Source organism: Athene noctua, chromosome 27 (assembly GCF_965140245.1).
Source record: "Athene noctua chromosome 27, bAthNoc1.hap1.1, whole genome shotgun sequence".
Classification (NCBI taxonomy): domain Eukaryota; kingdom Metazoa; phylum Chordata; class Aves; order Strigiformes; family Strigidae; genus Athene; species Athene noctua.
This window is the reverse complement of record NC_134063.1, coordinates 5,746,342-5,764,726: the sequence shown is the minus strand read 5'-3', so window position 1 is coordinate 5,764,726 and position 18,385 is coordinate 5,746,342. Positions and strand designations below refer to the sequence as shown.

At 45.2% G+C, this 18,385-nt stretch overlaps 2 protein-coding genes across 2 annotated transcripts; one reads left to right on the top strand and one right to left on the bottom strand.

Moving 5' to 3' along the window:
* Nucleotides 1-7,623: 7,623 nt before the first annotated feature.
* TMEM38A (transmembrane protein 38A) lies at nt 7,624-14,720 on the bottom strand. The gene is made up of 6 exons (XM_074928218.1): nt 14,591-14,720; nt 11,633-11,789; nt 10,932-11,116; nt 10,266-10,353; nt 10,036-10,153; nt 7,624-9,721 (listed from the first exon to the last, which is right to left on the bottom strand). The coding sequence occupies exons 1-6, from the start codon at nt 14,712-14,714 to the stop codon at nt 9,503-9,505; spliced, it is 891 nt and encodes a 296-aa protein (XP_074784319.1). The 5' UTR covers nt 14,715-14,720; the 3' UTR covers nt 7,624-9,502.
* Nucleotides 14,721-14,912: 192 nt separating this feature from the next.
* Nucleotides 14,913-17,408, top strand: SMIM7 (small integral membrane protein 7). Its single transcript, XM_074928219.1, has 5 exons — nt 14,913-14,962; nt 15,046-15,087; nt 15,183-15,235; nt 15,936-16,026; nt 16,595-17,408. The coding sequence occupies exons 1-5, from the start codon at nt 14,937-14,939 to the stop codon at nt 16,608-16,610; spliced, it is 228 nt and encodes a 75-aa protein (XP_074784320.1). The 5' UTR covers nt 14,913-14,936; the 3' UTR covers nt 16,611-17,408.
* The last annotated feature ends 977 nt before the right edge of the window (nt 17,409-18,385 follow it).

The following is an 18,385-nucleotide window of genomic DNA, read 5'->3' as shown; positions in this document are numbered from 1 at the left end:
ATATTTAATACAAAAGTTTTAGGAAATAGGTACAGCAGTATTTGACTCCTAGGAGGCTTCTAAGGAGATGGAAAACCTATGAACATTTGAGCCATGTCTGCATGGAAGAATTTGTGCAGCCCAACAGGAGTTAGGAATTTGGAGCCAGATTGTCTACTTGTCGTTTTAGACCTTGCACTGAAAATGCAGTTCGCGTTGCTATCATCTAAAATCTGTGCTGAGTTTCATACAGATGACGTTGTGGTTAAGCCTTGTAAAACTGTGGTTTCCAGATGTCTACGGGCTTGTGCCCACGTTACTCCATTACCAATGCGAGTGCATTTTCAAGGTTCTAGACTTGTCACACTGTGTTGTGATTTGCTAATATGAAAACTCTGGATCTGGCAATTTTGGATTGTAGTTACAGAGTACAACACAGCAGCATTGATCCAGAAAAATGTATTTCTTCCATCTTTCTGTGGCAAATCCTCCAGCCTATTTTAAGAGCACTCAGCCCCACTGTTGGCCATCTCAGCAGTGATAAACAGCCGCAATAAAAGGCAATTCTACCTACAGGGAATCTTTTTATACGGAGTCAAGTCTGTAAAATTTTTATGGCCGCTTCTCTTGCTGTGCTTTTTACAAGGGAGATTACCACTTTCTAGAAGAATCCTTGTGACACCTCTTAAGTGACATATCCACTGAATTAAATCAAACAACAAACTAGGTAAATTCAAGAGAAATTAAGAAGACAAAGCAGATAGGAAGAAAAGTAAGTGCCTGTGTGCACACAAACACAAGGATGAGTGCTCGCTCCCAGTGCCCACGTACGTGCACCCTCTCCTGTTCACTGATACACAGGTCTTATATTCATGGATACTTTTCACACCTGCAAGATTAAAAGACACAGGGACTATAAAGGACATTTTTCTCCTTAGATACGTTTTATCATATGAAATTATAATTTCTTCATAATGGGAATATTCTCTCCCCCAAATTTTGTAAACATTCGTGGCACTACATAATCGTGTGATAAAGTAGTACAAGAGAGAAGCTAAAATTAGGATGGGGAATGGCTGTATCTGCAGCTTTCCTTGGGACTGTTCTAAGTGAAAAGTGATCACTAATGAAGTCTGTGCCAGTGTCAGAGGAGGAAAGCGCTCTCTTGGGTTAGGAATTACCATGTCTGCACTGCTCAGTCCAACAGGGAGCAAGCACTCGCTGTGTAATACCCCTGGAATAATTCATTAACTCCCACCCAGCAGCAGTTACGGGAAATCCTTGTATCACTTTACACTCCAGCCCACGTGAATTCCAAACCTCACAGTGAGAGAGCGGGTTCAACTTATAACCCTGGTTTATGGTGAAAACCCATTCACATGTCACATCCTTCATCCCAAAACTGTTCCTGAAAATACATGAGGTCTGTTGTGACTTGGACGGGTGTTCTAGGTAAATTCTTAATGTAGTTGTGGCCTTATATGCCCACTAATTTCAAATGGTCTGCAGTTCTCATACATTCCTTCCAGAAAGTGCAGCTCTGCTGCTGTAAATGCTGACCTGTCTCCTTAGGCTGGAGACACTGCACTGTCCAGCCAGCATATTCATCATGTTACAGCCTACTGGAGGAGATGCTGCAGTGGTTTTTTTCTTTGGAAGGCACTTTTTTTGTGGAATGGAGAGCCTATCTAAGCCTGTGTTTTCTTATTTAAAAATGGAGACAGAGTGAGTGATTTTTCAGAAGAAGGGGAAACTGAGTTTTGTAATTCCTTAAAATCTGAGTCATTGCTACCCGCTGCCAGTTACCACTTTAGGAGCTCAGTCTGGCAACTGTGTCCCAGTAGGCAGAGGAAGTGGGAAATATTTGGATATTGTCCAAGAAGAGAAGTTCTTCACAAATATTTCTTGCTGTTACAGTGGTGGATGGGAATCAAGTGTGTGTTGCCCAGGGTTTTGTGAAAGCCTGCAAACTTCGCTGTCTTGTGTGCAGACAGGCGTTGTGCTGCCTGAGCTATCTGCACAGCAGTGCCTAGGCTGAATTTGGCCTCGCTGCAAATGCCATTAGTTTTTGAACTAATGCAGAATTCTGCCATCTCTGACACCTTCTAAGTGCAAACTGGGTGTGACGGAAGAAAGCTGTACATAAAATGCCGTAGATTATAAGCATTTTCCCTTTCAAATGAAGCTGCATGCTTACAGCTTCTTTGCTAAACACAGTACTCTCAGCCTCATCGTAACACTTTGCAGACTAGCAGAGAGAGTGCCTGATGCATTCAGCAGCTTCAGGACTTTCATGTTTATTTACCTGAAAAAAAATGAACTGATGAAGATTCAGACCAGGCTGCTGGAGGGTTGGAAAGGAAGAGGAACCATTTTCCCACAGAGAAGATCCCAGCCTGTATCTGGACTGAAGCTCATGCTGCTACTCAGCAAAGGTTGCTCGTTAAAGGGGAGATGCCTAATGGCAGTGAACACCAGTCTGTGGTACCTCTCTCCAGAAAGCTGGCTTGCTCCCTTTTTTAAGGAAAACCTGGGAAAAATTTCAGCTGCTTTGACAGGAACAGTAGGAAATGGTTGACAGTCTGCACTGAGATGCAGTGAAACTTCGCTGCATCCTGGAGCGATCCATCTGTATTTGAAGAGGACAGATATCTCTATAGCAACCAGTGTTTGTCACTTGGGCAGAATCTCCAGGGATTAAATGTGCTCTCTATCAGGTGCTGTACACCTGAGGTCCCTTTGTTCACTACCCTTGACTATTTTAGATATAATTGTCTTTGTATTTTAGCATCACATAAGCCTGCCAGTACTAGTACCGTTCATGGTTCAGGCACTCCCAGCCATTTAAAGCAGGTTTCTTAATACCCAGGGAGTATGCCTATGTCTTGTCACTATTTGCCTTCTTTCAAGCTGTGCGAGCGTGAATTTACTAAAAGGTGTTTAAATGGTGCACAATAAATGCTGCTCTGGCTACATTAGGACTGGGGTACCATCCCCAGATGAGCGGCACATGGGAAAGGATAGAAAAAGAAATGTAATAATTTTTTTTAAAAAAAAAAAAGGCCAGTAGGTAGAAATGAGAGAGAAGAAAAAAGGCTTCCTAAGGGATACTACAGCTAACAGTGGAACTCCAGCGATGGAAGCTGTTTGGTTGTTGCTCCTAGTTTTGGGTTCTACAGTGCAGGGCAGCATCCGTACCCCACCTGCTAATCCCCCCACGGAGGGGATCAGTGCGTGCTGCCGCAGCGCTCGCCCCTGCTGCCGGTTGCTGAGCTCAGAGGCAGGAAACTGCAGCTGTCAACAGAGAACATGTAAAAAAATTAAATCTTTGTCCAAGCGCCCTTGGAATGCCCAGGGAGAGCAGGTAGCTGGTGCAAACATCTCAGCAGAGGCCCTTCCATGCTGGTCTGTTTTCCAGTATTCACAGCACGTTGCTGTTTCGGGTTGTTTCAGTGTGTGTTTCGGTATTTGTTCAGTGTAGCTTTTCCCATCAGAAATGCTGCTTTCTCCACGTCCTGTGGAAACAGAGATGGTGCTATACCAACCAAGCAGACTCATTCGCTCGGAATCACTTTCTGCTTCCCCATTTTGTCGCAGGAGACCATAAGCTATTATTTTTGTGGCTTTTTGCCTTTTCTAGGAAACTGAACTGAGCATGTCAGAGAAAACCAGTATCAGACAGAGCAGCTGCTGTGTTTTTTTCTGTTTTTCTCATGAAATGAGATTTAAGAAGCTGGTGTCTATCCTTGTCTGTATCCCCTCTGTATCCCTCTGACATACAGAGGAATAATCAAAGAAAATTAGTAATCTGTATTTATGGCCCCTTTTGCAGACAATACTTGATTAATCTCCTCAGTCATCTAGCCAAATAAGAAGAGATTAACCGACATCCTAATCTGTCATAAATCAAACAGGCAGGGAGACGAAGCATTTTACCTTAAGAGACAAACATTACAGAGAGCCTGCATTAGGGTTTAGCCTACATTATTCTAAATCTAATTTAAGACAACCTTAGGACTCTATAAAATCACAGATTTTTAGACTGTTCTTCAAGGCACTGCAATGTGTGACATGCTGTATGCATCTCACACTGCATGTAGCTGTCGTTATTACTGATTACACCAATTCTTGTCACCAACAAATCAAAGAAAATTAGCTCACTCACTGATTCAAGCAGTTGGTTGCAATGGGACCAGAAGTCCCCAACTAGCAGATCTTTTTTTGAAAGTCAAGGTGTGCCAGCTCGACTGAGAAGCATCAGGGGCTGGGATAATTGGAAAAGCAGCAGCTTGCTTTCTGCAGGAATTCAGCGTTTAGGTTACAGTTTCTGGTGAGTTTTTTTGTAATTTGCAAATCAAACAAAATCAACCAACCAAATCTTTTCCAGGGACATTTTTTTATTTCCTCAGGCTATAAAAATGTTCAAGCCTCTAAACATAACAGACCTGTTTTCCTGCATTCCACGCCTATAGCCTACCTGTACCCTAAAGCGAAGATGAAATCACTCTCACACTGATTCTTCCTAAAGCATTACATTTGAAAGCTCTCAAAAAAAAATTCCCTCCCCAGATTCTCTTTTGGAACATAAAAGAAACAGATAAGGGTCATGATAGAAAATATTATAAATGGTGTTTTTTTCTAGGGATAATGTGTGAAAGATGCAAATTCACAAGTGTAAAAGAGAGACCAGACTCAAATATACTCATGAATGTTGATCTTAGCACTATCAACATCTCCTTTTTGTCAGAAATGTCATCACAGAGGTGAAGTGAGTAGCAACAGTGAGTCACGATGGCAGCAGCAGCGTGGGCTCTGGCATGATAGGGAACTTGTTTTCTCACCGTCTGTCTGTTCCATGAGCCATCATCTCCCAACAGCTTGCTCACAGACCACATGAGAGCAGGATTAAATTCTGAGCTGGGAGGTAATTTCGTGGGTGTTTACCAAGTCAGAACCACTGTTGGTGCCTGATGAAATCTAAACCCCTTTCCTCAGAGTGGATGGGCACACAGGACAAACCACATCTTGGGGTCAGTAGTAAGAGCATCCTAAAGAGGTAAATATCAGCATTCTGTGTGCAGAGTAACTGGCTCAGCTTTGGTATCAACAGTGTTATTTTCTCCATTGCTAGTGGTTTGCCTTGTCAGTGTCCTGTCTTCTTAGCAGAGATGAAAGCAGCTCATCCTAAATCCAAGCTATCTTTGTGAGCTTCCTAGAAAATCTTTTATGGATGTATATTCTGATTTCTCATGATTTTGGCAAAGAACTAAAATATCTTGAGAGAAAAACCCCTGCTGCAGCAAAAAGCTGGTGAAGGTTGTAGGAAATGCCATGCTACACCAGCCTTACCTTCCATATAATCCTCAGTCTTGTGTCTTCCAGTAGCCGGTTGGGTCCTTTAAAAGAACAGCACAAGAACCATAAGGCAGACAATGACAGCTAAGGGCCCAAATAAATATGTGCTACTGTGAAATGCATAAAACTGTGGTTTTTAATACTTCTATGCGTCCTGCGTGCTATTTGGACTGACACTCAGCTCTACACCTTTAAAGCACCATACAGCCAGGAATTAGGCAGCAGGAAGAAGCAGGCAGGCATTTGGCAGCTGATCACCTGGCAGGTGTTAAAAGAAACAACTTCTCTTGCTCAGGAGATGGCCAAGGTAACATCCATCTTTATCTTCTGGGTCTTTCTGCTTAGCTGGATTCTGTGATTTGCTAACTCATTGGACAGAGTGTGGAAGAATGTACATGCTGTCATTATAATAAAAGGAAAAGGGGAAACAAGAACATTGGCTGCTCTAGCTTGATGTTCTACTGTATCTGCTTTGCCCTTTCTCACATAAGCTCTTCATTTACTGCAAAGAATTTACTAATATTTTCTGTAAAATTATCCTATGGGTTTGTGTTTTTTTTTCTACAAACACAGTAAGATTGTAGAGCTTTCCCTATCTGTGAAGCTGATCTGCAACGATGAAAAAGCTGTGGACACTGGGTTTGGCTCACCCCGTGTAACAGCAAAGGGAAACCTGTCAGTCAACAAGAAACGCTGACAGCAGCAACTGAAACACTTTGCCTTTTCCATCAGGCAACCAGGGCCTCTTTGAGGATTAAACCTATTGCTAAATTTAGCTGCATCTCACTGGAGTTAGTATCAGGAGTTATCAGATCAGAACATCTTCGGAGGGAATGACGTCTGTCCCGTGGAAGTCTAAGCCCTGGCGTGCTTCTCTCCTACCCTGCACTGCAGCAGAGTTTGGAGCCGGGAACGTTCTGCGCAGCCAGCACAGCATGGGACTCCCGAGACGTGGTAGGGTTTTTCAGAGCACTTGAAATACCTATTCTCATCAGCCTGCTCGTTTATTGTTCTGTCCAGGTCCTGAGCAAAATTTGTTGATAACACTGAAATGGATGTCACAGGAGGGGAGAAGGGTTAAACCACACGAAACATGCTGGAGTTTTTTTTCAATATGCATACGGCTTACACTGACCTTCTTTTCCATTGGTTGGGTCATACAGAGACTTTAAATCCCACACTTCAATACAATTTACATTCTCAACTCCTCTGATTAATAAACATTTTTTAAAAGTTAGACCTGGGGGGGGAGACAAGTGAAACCTTTCAGAAAATAAATAACCCTTTGCATGTCCTCATTTCGTGAGCCAGGCAGATTGCCCGGGTCATGTTTCCCTCTTCTCTCCCATTTCTGTGCCATGGAAGCAAGTTCCTCCCTCTAGAAAATGCCCAGCTACCATTTTCATTCTGGTTGGAGCAGAGTCTTAAGGAAGAAGCATAGGTAAAGTAGGGCTTGCCAGGGGTGTAGGAGCAGCCCCTGGAACCCCCTGTCCCTGCTGCTTTTTGAAAGATCCACCTTTGCTTCTTGGGATGAAGGACGCCTGTCTGGAACCCTACCAAAGACAACCAGTGCTGAGCCATGGAAATTCAAGAAGGGTTCCCTACCTCTCACTATGAAAGGCTTCACTAAATGAAATTTTTGACTCTTCTTTATGGCAGTTGCCTTCTCTATACTAATCCCGTTCCAGACAAGATACTTTAAGGTGTACAGAGCTTTCATTTTAACATCTTCTGGAATATTTCTCCTATCTGTTCTTGATTAGCAGCTAAGATTTGACTCTGGCACTTCAAAAGCAGCAGCTAAGAGTACTGTGCTAAACAGATATTCACACTTGTTTAAAGCGTTTTGATATTTTTTCAGTTTTAAATAGAAAAACTGAAACTCCACATCAATATGCTAGAATTGTGTGTGTGGCTGTATATGCGTGTATATATTTACCTGTCCCAGGTGAATGTTCTCCTTCCTCTTACAGTGACAAGAGGAAAGACAGAGTCAATTGATATAAACAGCAAAGGAACTTACTTTCCTTATTTCCCTCCCCGAAATCTCAGAAAGTCTGCTTGGATGACAACATGACAAATACAAAAAAAAAAAGGCAACGGACAATTTACCATGGTATTTCCATTTATAACATGCTCAGGCATACTTGTAGGCAAACTTGTCAAAATTTGATCTCTCTCTGTAGTTAGAATCATTTTGTCATCAGGTCAAGGAGACTTTAAGTAGATCAAGGAGCGTGTGGCTTCCGAGACTGATGAGAGTAAAAGAAACACACGTATCTCCTCAAGTGCCAGTGGACAATCGGAGTCACTTCACAATTTTTATTTGTTGGCGGCTTTTATAAAACAAAATTCCCTTGAATCGTACATCTCATAAAACATTTATAGTCTTGTGCATGCTAGGGAATACATCAAGTTTCAGTAGACCAGTATCTGCAAAACCAGACAGTTGAGGTGTCAGGTAGAATTCTGGTTTCCTACTGGAGGGAAGGGAAACTCACAAAATTAAGGCACTGTCAAAACCCAAGCCCGCAAATCATTTGACCTTTTGTCAGGCCTTTCATCTGGTTGTATACAAGAATTTTTTTTTTTCATTTTTAATTAATCGTCAATTTCAATTTTGAACAGGGACACCAAAAAAAAACCCCAGCAACCCCCCCACTTTTCTTAAATCCTCCCGTTTATATTCCCAGTTGCAAGATGACAGCAGCAAACCTTATTGCTGGGGCTGGCAATGTGCTGCTTAACAGAAAGCTCAGTGCTACGTCCCCGTGCATCCCACTTCCACTGCAGTGATCCCAGCCGCTGGATGACGACACTTCTAAGAAGAAAATCAGTTATAAGAACAGCTTAAAACTAGTCTAAAAGCTGGTATTTACTAAGCAGAACATAAACGAGCTGACAGACTCCTCCCTGAGCCACGCGAGGCATTTCACCTTCACGCGCTGGGCACAAGCTGCTTTCACAGAGCAGTAGTTTGGCTGAAAGGGACCTACGAAGGATAATCACTATCTTCAGCTGATGTGCTTTTATCAGTCCTTAAAGTAGTTTTAATCAGCTGGTGGGAAACCCACTTCTTCAGCCTTTATACCTTAATTTAAAAACACAGGAAATGTTCCTTCTTGCACCCAGTGAGTGTTCAGGCTGTCCTTCAGCACACCAAAATCACTGCTTCAAGCACAAGCCAGCACGTAGCTGTGGGCTTAGGACCATACTTAGAAGTATCCAATTCTCTATATAAAGATGCAACATTTTAAAAAAGCCAGTTTCAGGTCCATGAACTAGATGCCCTGGCAATTATAAATAAATAGTAATAAATACTTATTTACACTCACACACCCTTCTTGTATCCCACGGGATTACAAACAAAGCAGAACCATGCTTCTCCCCTAGTTAAATGTGATCAGGTTTGAGGTGGGACACGCTATTACTAACAATGTGCAGCGAGGCTACACGACAGTTTGGCATAATAACAGTACCGATAGCACTCGGAGCATTTCACAGCTTCAAAGCTCTTGCAAACACAGGCTTAGTTAAGAAAGGGACAGTGTTCTATCCATGAAGAATCAGAGGGAGCTTAAGTGAGAGAAAAGGAGTTTGGCTAGGACACCAGTCGATGTCCTTATTGCATATAAAATGTCACATTAATTGGAGATATGGCAGATGTGAGAGCTAGGAAAAATTAGATCAGGCTCGTATAAGACCATTTAATTTCCTTGAGTACGAAATCCAATCTCCACATTGATTGTGTCTTAGCAGTTTGTTGTTTTGGTAGACATCAAAAAGGTCAGTGAAAACTCAAAGGAACTTATGAGTTGCAGGAGCACAAACCATTACCTCCATTCATAAATAAACCCAGTGAAAGACTTTATATCAATTGAAAATGCTGCCTCATAACTGCTGACAGCTTAGGAGCTGGCACCCACTTACCATCCTGGCACAGATCTACAAATCCCTGAAAATATGATCAGAATAGAGAGACAGAGACCAAGAAGCAAGCAGCAGCACAGAGAGCACAAATGAAATTCAGGGACCCGCGTGGCAGTGTCCTGGCTTCCACCTCTCCTCTGGAGTCTGAGAAAGACTGGAAGATAAAGGAGGTCACAGGTGGCTATGAGACTCAGCTCTGGAAGAATTTTCTTGGCCTATTTACTGTGTGGTTGCTTTTTTATTCGGCTTTTTTTGCTTTCCGTTTCCTTGTGCCTTCATTTAGCTCCTCTTTTGACTTTGCAGGAGGCGGCGGAGGATGGGAAACCTCATGGGAGGCCCCATGCTGATCGTGATGACTACTGTGTCCACTGGAAACCGAGCCAAAGAAAACTGGGCAGATGAAGTTTTCCACTGGAGCAAAAGGTGAGGCGTGAGAGTGAGTTGCCGTCATGAAAACCTGTCGTGCAACAGTGAATACTTAAAGTTAAAGATCACATACACCAGCTATGAAATACTAACTAGTAAGGAGCCTTCCACTGACCCCAGATAAAAGTCCCTAGTGCTACACGACTCAAGGCTGTATCACAAGGATCTTCCACCATACTGCCTCTATGATGGAGAATTTAGCCTGTAATTTCCCGAGCAGATCTTTCCTGTATGTTCAGCCAGTGCCTTCGACAGTGCCTTAGGAAGGTGAACACCCCCAGTTTAAGTCTGTTCCCTTTCTCTGGTTCTGTAGATTGGTTAGCAGCAAACCTGCTGTAAACTTACCTTGCAAACTATCATGAACATGGTGAAAAAGAAGATGAGGTTGGCTTCAGAGATGGGGAGCCAGTGAGTTTGTTGCAGCGTGAAGAGGATCGTGCCATACAGACTAGCCTTTGTGGGGCTAGAAGAGAAATAAAGAAGTTTTCTAGGTTTGCATCGTTCGCATCCCGTCCCGAATAGTTCTTTAAATTCCATTTTTGGTCTGACAGAGAATTTACAGGCCACCTACTTACAAGGACATATGAAGAATTTCGTTTGTTTCTGGCTTCCAGACCCCACGTAGCAGTTGCTCAAAGTTAGACATCAAGGCAACACCAGAACCTGTAGAACAGTAAAAGCGAACAGCTAGAACTGCTGCTCCAGCAGAGAGTTCCCCCAAGGGATAAGGATAACCTAAGGGGAACAAAAGGTTCATGACATTCGTCCCAAATTTAGAAGAAGTTAGCCTAAAGTAACAGAGCAAGACAAACGCTTTTTAGACTTTCTGATGCAGGGAAAGGGCATTTGCCTCTGTTCCAGTTGCTGATGCTCAAATGCTTGCTCCAAACAAAAGCCAAAGGAAAACTGACTGGGCTGTTTCCACTGGTAGAACTCCCCTGAAAAGATACAGGCCAGGCCAGAGACAGTACAACATGGGAGCAGGAATAAAGAATTCCTGAATTCTCCAGCTGTCCAGTTCTTCATGCCTCCATTAAAGTGAGATGATGACTCAGGTGACAGCCACTGCGTGAGCATGAGTGCACACCTGTGTTGTAGGGAGCGGGACTGAGGCCGGCTGACCACATCCACTGGTCAGCACCCAGTTGATGTGGTCACCTTAAGCTTCACTCACAGCTTCTCCCATCCCTCCCCACAGGGCTGGTGCCTCCCTGCTGCTTTTGGAGTATCTCACGGTTCACCTTTGACCCATCCAGTAGCCATCATAACGAACCACCCGTGGTGGTAACGGTGATGAGCGTGGTGGACCCCAGCTGCAATTTTACGAACTCTGACCACTTCCTTCATTGCCACAAAGATGAGCTTCAGAGGCAGAAAGCTAACACACTTGTAGAAGAGGTTCATGGGACAGAAGAATATCAAATACCTGGAACAAAACCACAGAGAGTTTATTTGTTTGTCCTGATCTGGGATGCAGAGAGGGGACTGCGAGTACTGTGGGGTCAGCCTGAATTACGTCAGGGAGAAGGAAAGGAACACACACAACCCATACACACCGAGGAAATGAAACCTGGAGTAACTGTGGTTAATTTGTTCCTGTTTCACTAACAGGATGACTAAAATGCCCCCAGATCTTCAGCGTGGGCCATTCCTCTACTATATGTGGTATCGGTGCAGCACACGCTGTTTTTGTGGTTTGGCCACAGTTCAGCTGCAGCAGCTATGAATAGAAATGCCCGGTGGCTGGACTGGACCCAACCCATATCATCAAAGACAACTGGTCAGAGAAGCTGGAAACCAGATCTAGGAATATGACAGACTCAAAACCCACCTCACCCCGCCTCTTCTTTCCCCAGTAAATCCAAGCAAGATAATACACGGGTCTCTACACAGCCAGCGGTGTCTCACGCTTAATAAATTGGGTGAAGTGCAGAAGACTCACCAGACTGCTGTAGCCAGGATGACACTGGAGTTATTACTGAAGTAATCAATCGGTGGTTCCCCAAGTAACAGATCAGCAAGTATGTAACTTCCAAAGCAGTGGAGCATAGCACAAAGCCAGGAGGCCAAAGGGCTCTTACGTGACATCTCCACAGCTCCTGTGAAGCAAATTCTAAATGAGAAGATGGATTCAGCAAATAAGCAGAAACTTCAAGACCCTCTGAGAAGGAGGCTTGCAGTGCATGTTCTCCAACAAAATAAGTCAAAAGAAAAGTGCTTGTAAAACAAAATACAAAAATGTGTATTCTCTGAAACCTGAACAAGTACCAGATTATTGTCAAGAAGTGATACGTGTGATCACAGCTTGCAGGCCCCCCATAAGGTTTCAGATGAACTAAGTCATTAGAAGGTGATGAATCGGATAAGAGTTTATCTCTGGTATTTGCTGCTGCTTACTGCAATCAGAAAGAACAATTTTTCCCTTGAAATCAATGTCTTTTTACAGTCTGAAAATAAAATGCATACTAGTACCATTCTCTCCATTGCTTCAACCTAGGTGCCCTCTAGAATTCATGAACAATCTGTTCAGCTCTTTCATTCAAAAGATAACCTGTAAAAATAGAAGAGTATTTCTTAATCTTTATTTGAAAGAAGAGGATTTGAGGATTCTTCCCTGCTCCTGTACTACTTTGAAAATACAGTTAGATATTAAAACAGCATTGCTATTTGAGAATACATTACGGTCTCTTCCCACAACCTTCTACTGCCTTATTTTTATTCCTCTAGCCATTTTCACCCACATCTTCAAGGAAATCTCTCGAGAACATCAGTTCTGTAAGACTGTTTCATCACCTTACTGAGAGCAGCCCTGCGGAGAAGGACTTGGGGGTGTTGGCTGACAGGAAGCTCAACATGCCCAGCACCGTACACTCACAGCCCAGAAAGCCAACCGTGTCGTGGGCTGCATCAAGAGAAGTGTGGCCAGCAGGTCGAGGGAGGGGATTTCTCCTCTCTGCTTCGCTCTGGTGAGACCCCCCCCTGCAGTGCTGGGTCCAGCTCTGGGGGCACCAACATCAGAAGGACACGGACCTGTAAGAGCAGGTGCAGAGGAGGCCACAAAGATGATCAGGGGCTGGAGCACCCCCCTGTGAGGACAGGCTGGGAGAGTTGGGGGGTTCAGCTGGAGAAGAGAAGGCTCTGGGGAGACCTTAGAGCGGCCTCCCAGGGCTTAAGAGGGCTACAGGGAAGCTGGGGAAGGACTCTTTACTGGGGAGTGTAGGGATAGGACGAGGGATAATGGTTTTAAACTGAAAGAGGGCAGGTTTAGATGAGATCTAAGGAAGAAATTCTTCCCTGCGAGGGTGGGGAGGCCCTAGCACAGGTTGCCCAGAGAAGCTGTGGCTGCCCCCTCCCTGGAAGGGTTCAAGGTCAGGTTGGACGGGGCTTTGGGCAACCTGGGCTAGGGGAAGGTGGCCCTGCCTGGGACAGATGGGGTGGGACTGGGTGGGCTTTAAGGTCCCTTCCAACCCAAACCATTCCATGATTCTACAATTAAACTGCTCCAGACTCCTTTGTGCAGCGTTTCAGGTACCAAACTGTTCAGAAAGCTGGTAACAGGCAGCCAAAAGAGAGAGAATGCTAAAATGTTATGTCAACATTACTAACAGTGGCCACCTTAAACAGCAGTAAGTGACCAGCATACGCTAAAACATGACTGCTCAGACTCTTCCATCCTCAGAGACATTTGAACCAGCTGAAAACAGTGGAAGCCAGACAGCTGCAGCAGCCATATGAAGCTGGTTCTGTAGGAACCTGAAGTTTAGCTTGAGGCTTAATTTTAGTAACACTTGTTTTTCTTTGGCTCCGTGAAGCCATACTGTCTCCAAGGAGGAAACAGGACATCACTGTCCTGACACCGATCTTCACCACCGGAGCTGTGGGATGAAGGGGTGTAGGAATCTCGCGAAAAGTACACGCCAGCCTTGTCTGGTCCAGGTGGGTTACTGGCCTTACATATTTTAAAAACTGTTTTCACAAGGTTTGCCTCTAAACTGTTCTCTTCAGGCCCTAATGCTGGAAGACATCTGTAAGTGATCAGGCCCTGAAAACCCAGCACTTCTGTTTACATGGAGTTTAACTAGAACAGCATGTAGGCTGTACAGCACAGAGCTCTCACAACTGGAGGATTTTAAAATTATACCCAAGTGTGGTTTTGTTTTTTTTCTCCTCAGTCACGGGGCAGTTACACTGAAACCGTTCAAAACAGAGCACGAAGAGGGCACACGCTATCAGAAGTACATCGAGAAGACTGCAACGGTGCAGAAAGTGGAAGCTTAAGATGCAGATCTATCGATCTTCACAAGATAAGCCCGAGAGAACAAACAAAGCAAGGTCAGTCAGGGTGCCTGAGAAGAGATTACGGCATAGTCTGGAAGGTGGGAAAAAAAGGTTTTACTTACAACCTTTTTGTATATAAATAGGAGGAGAGTATTACCACAAAAATAGAAAAGCAACTGGGAAGAAACGTAACACTGAGTCCTGGGATAGCAGCAAAGAAGTGACTGGACTTAAATACTTCGGTGTGGTTGGAATCCAATCGTAAATAAAATGCAAGATTAATTTTCAGAATCAGAGTGACTAGTTCTTGGAGGTTTTCACTGCTTTCTATTTATACCTCTGCTTTATACCTCTGAACAAGCAGTTCTACAAGCCTGAGCCCCGAACGCGGCTGCTCACAGCGCAACCCGCGGCGGACAGGACAGGCAAGGCAGGGTCGGGCTGTCGGTGCACAAAAAACCGTCGGGTATATGCCTCAGAAGGGACGACTCGAGCGGCCCGCGGGGCCCGGCCACCCCCCGCGCTCGGAAGGCGGATTCCCCCGGCCCGCCCCCCGCCTGGCGGACGGGGCCGGGCCCCCGCCGGCTCCCCCGGGCGGCCGAGGGCGCGGGGCCGCACTCACCCGGCTCGTACTTGAGGTAGAGGACGGAGACGATGAAGTAAGCCGTGTCGAAGAGCGGGAAAACGGGCAGGGCGGCGAAGGCGGCCGCCAGCTCCCCGAGCTGCAGGGCCCCCGCCAGCTCCATGGCGCCGCGGCCGCGGCCAGCACCGCCCGCTCGCCGCCGCTCGCCGCGGCCCCGGCCCGCCCCCGGGCCCGCCTCCGGAGGGACGTCCCGGGGCGCGGCCTCGCCTCGAACGGGTGCAGCCCAGGCCCGCGGGACGGCGGCCGCCGCCGAGCCCGGCCCCGGGGAGCGCAGGCGCCGCGGGCAGCGCCCGCCCTTTCCGCTTCCGCCGCCGGAGCCGCCGCCATGATCGGGGACCTGCTGCTCTGCGGGTAGCGGGGCCGGGGCCGGGGGGGCGGCGGCGGCCCGGTTGGGCCCGGCCGTGCCTGACGCGCTCTCTCTGTCTGTCCCTTAGGACGCTGCTGATGAACGCCGGGGCCGTGCTCAACTTCAGGCTGTGAGCGAGCGGGCGGGCAGGGAGGGAGGGAGGCGCCGGTTTGGGGAGGGGGGGGCTCACCCCGCCTGACACGGGCCCCCCTCGCTGTCCCGCAGGAGGAAGAGAGACACGGAGGGCTTCGGCGAGGAGTCGAGGGAACCCACGACCGGTAACGGAGGGGAGCCGGGAGCCGCGGAGCGGGGCCTGAGCCCTCGCCCCTGGGCTGCCTCGGGGTTGTCTGAATGAATGTCCCCAGGACCGGGCGTTTTCTGACGGAAAGTCCTAGTCGAGGCATTTTCAAGGCGCCAGAGTACAAGTTTAACCCCATTTTGTTTGGATGCGAATTACTCTGTGGCTGGAACTTAGTTTACTAAATTGCAACCTCAAATTTTTACCTCCGTGATGTTTACACACAGGCTGGACAAACCAATTACCATCCAATATTGGTGATTTGAGAAGAAATACAAAAATGCGTATTTCGTTCTGCGTTTTTGAACGTAGGTGCCTGTGCTACAGAGGTAACGCTCTGCTCGTAACTGGATTTCCATTTCGCTGTGTATGCACGGGCATTGCTCCTCTGCATCTGCTTGTTAAAAGCCCCAGGAAGACTGGAAACTACAACAGAGGGCTGCCCTTCCCTTTTTAATAGTGTGACCCCTTTTAATCTTTGTTTATTTTGCCACATGCCCTTAGAGGGATGCCGTGAACGTAGTATGGATTGTTTACCTAAAGCTTCAGCTTTTGGGTTTTTGCTCTGTCGCCATTTTGAGTTTTTTCTGTCACTTACGTTTTTAAGGCACTGGTGAAAACGTGACTTGTCAGGACATCAGGTATTTTTCACATCAAGGGCTTCTTCTCTTGATCTTTAGGTGACAATATCAGAGAGTTCTTGCTGAGTCTCAGATACTTTCGAATCTTCATTGCCTTGTGGAATGTCTTCATGATGTTCTGCATGATTGTGTAAGTAATGCCATACAGCATCTTGTCATTTGTTTATAGGAAGCTGTATATGTTGGGATTTTTCTTGCACATATATTGCTTTTTGGATCTCTTTTCTTTCCTGCTCTACTGTTTCATAATTCCTTTTCATTTCACTTCAGTCTTCAAAGAGACATTGGTTGACCTCACAGTTTTTTTGTAATATGGGCAACTGTAACACACAAAAACCTTCTCTGCTAGCGTGTGAGTCATTTAGCCTTAAATACAGTGTTCCTTGTCGGCTGCTTAGATAAAACATCGCATTTCAGTTTAACTTTGGGGACGTTTATCATTTTCGGGGAGGGAAAAACCCCCACCAAGTAATAGAATGGAATCAGCCTTGAGAACAGTCTCTGGAAACAACAGGCTTTAGTTCTGACAGGCAGGCTCACTCACGGGCTGCCTTCCCCTCACTCAGAGCTCTGTGGTCCCCGAAACCACTGGCCAGATGTGCCCTGGTGCTGTGAGTTGGAAGGGCATTGGTGTGACTGTTCACAGTTGTACATATTTCTCATCTGCTGTTTTTTTTTTTTCCTGTTGCGTCCACTAGGTTATTTGGATCTTGAAAGTCATCCACAGATACGCCTGTTAACTTGGAAGAGACTTTTGGCTGGAAACAACTTTTCTGTAGAGTAAAAGATTATAATGCTTTCAAAACACAGCCCTGGGATTGTGGCCTGTTCTTCGGTACAAACCCCTAACACGCTCCTGGGATGAGACATGTTCATCCTCTTCAGCCAGTCGTGTAATAATACGGTGCATGCTGGGGGAATTGAGCCTTTAGGCCGCCGAGCTAAAAATCTTCAAAGTAAAATTATTTCAACTTTACTGAAATAAAGAGAACTTTAAATTGTTTTGCTAGGCTTAGAGAGCGGTGCCCGGTAGGCAGGGTAGAACCGGGGCATGACTGAAGACCACGGTCTTAAATCTCTGTGTTGTCAGTCACTCCCAGCTCTGGATGTGTCTGCTAGTGTCACCGTGGCGTAGGGTACTTGGAAGTTGCACTTGATTCTCATTTTTATAAAGTTGAGCAAAGTATTGGTGTAACTTCATTATTCCATTTAGTTTTGTTGCAGAAATAGGATTTAAAAAAATGGGATTCTCACCTTCTCACTGTTTTTCCAACAAAATGCTTCCTAAATTAAAATTTCAAAGATAAGGGTGGGGTTTTTTTTCTAAGCAGTATATAAGGGATTTTGAATAGCAAAAATAACTATAAGCCAATACTAAGGCATAGTTTTGAAATAATCCTGGATTTGGTTCAATAAAGTTGTTCTATTTAAGGGTAAAATGTCTATTTGATGCTGTGTTTATTCTCTTGCAAGAAAAATAAATTCCGTATTGGTGTGTTTTTTGAGAAATTTTCCTAAGTCTTGTGTCTAGTTGCTTGTGTTATTTTTATTTACGTTGAGTTAGCCTCTTTGACCAGCAACCATGCCCCCAGCATCACCAAGATAATTTAAGAGGGAGTGCAGTGCTGGGAGTCTTTTAAATCAAACCAAACTATTGGTGGAACTTCCTTGGCCTCGATTTCTTTAACTGTCTGACCGTTGAGAAGGAGAGAGAGGTCTCCTTTAAATGAATCTGAAGCCCAGGTTTTAGCAAGTACCTTGAATTTTATTTGGATGCAGTCGGGTAGTCAGACACACGTTGGGCACTAACATCATTTTACTCAAGTCACCCTCTTTTGCATACACTGAAGTTTTCATGTTAATGAAACATGAAAGGGGAAGGGTAGTTCTGTTCTTCTGGGGATGGACAGCTTGAAGGAAGATGCCTCGCTGTCCTGAACGTAGAAAAATGTATAAAAGAAAGGATCCTTCAGGTGTGGTTTGCACTGTCCAAAGACTTACAATCCTAGGTTTAAATTTAAACATATTCCTAGTCTTTAATATCTGTATTTTATATTTTTACCTTTTTCTAATTCTTTTGAATGAGAAAAAAAAAAAGCAGCAGGCTGCCTTGTCATGGCATCTGAACAAAATCCAGCGCTTTATAGAGTTCTTGGAGAACATTTTCTCCCTAATCTTCATTAAAGCAAGTCTTGCCCTGCAATGTAAAGGGGAGGGGGGGAAGGGGCCGTCACCATCTGGGCACAACTCCCTGGACTCGGCGCTTGGGCTCTGCTTTGGACTCGGGGAGAGGGTGGGGGTTTAATTGTTACTCGGAAAAATAGTTGATCCTGTGCAGAAGTGCCAGTCTGCCTTCTGAGGAACGCTCTGCATACAGGAATGAGGATGATCAAGCTCTGCTGGTAAAGGAATACGGACAATTTTATCACTCTAAATAGATTATGTGGCTCGACAGCGTGCTGTTGCCTCAAGATTTCACTTGTTCAAAA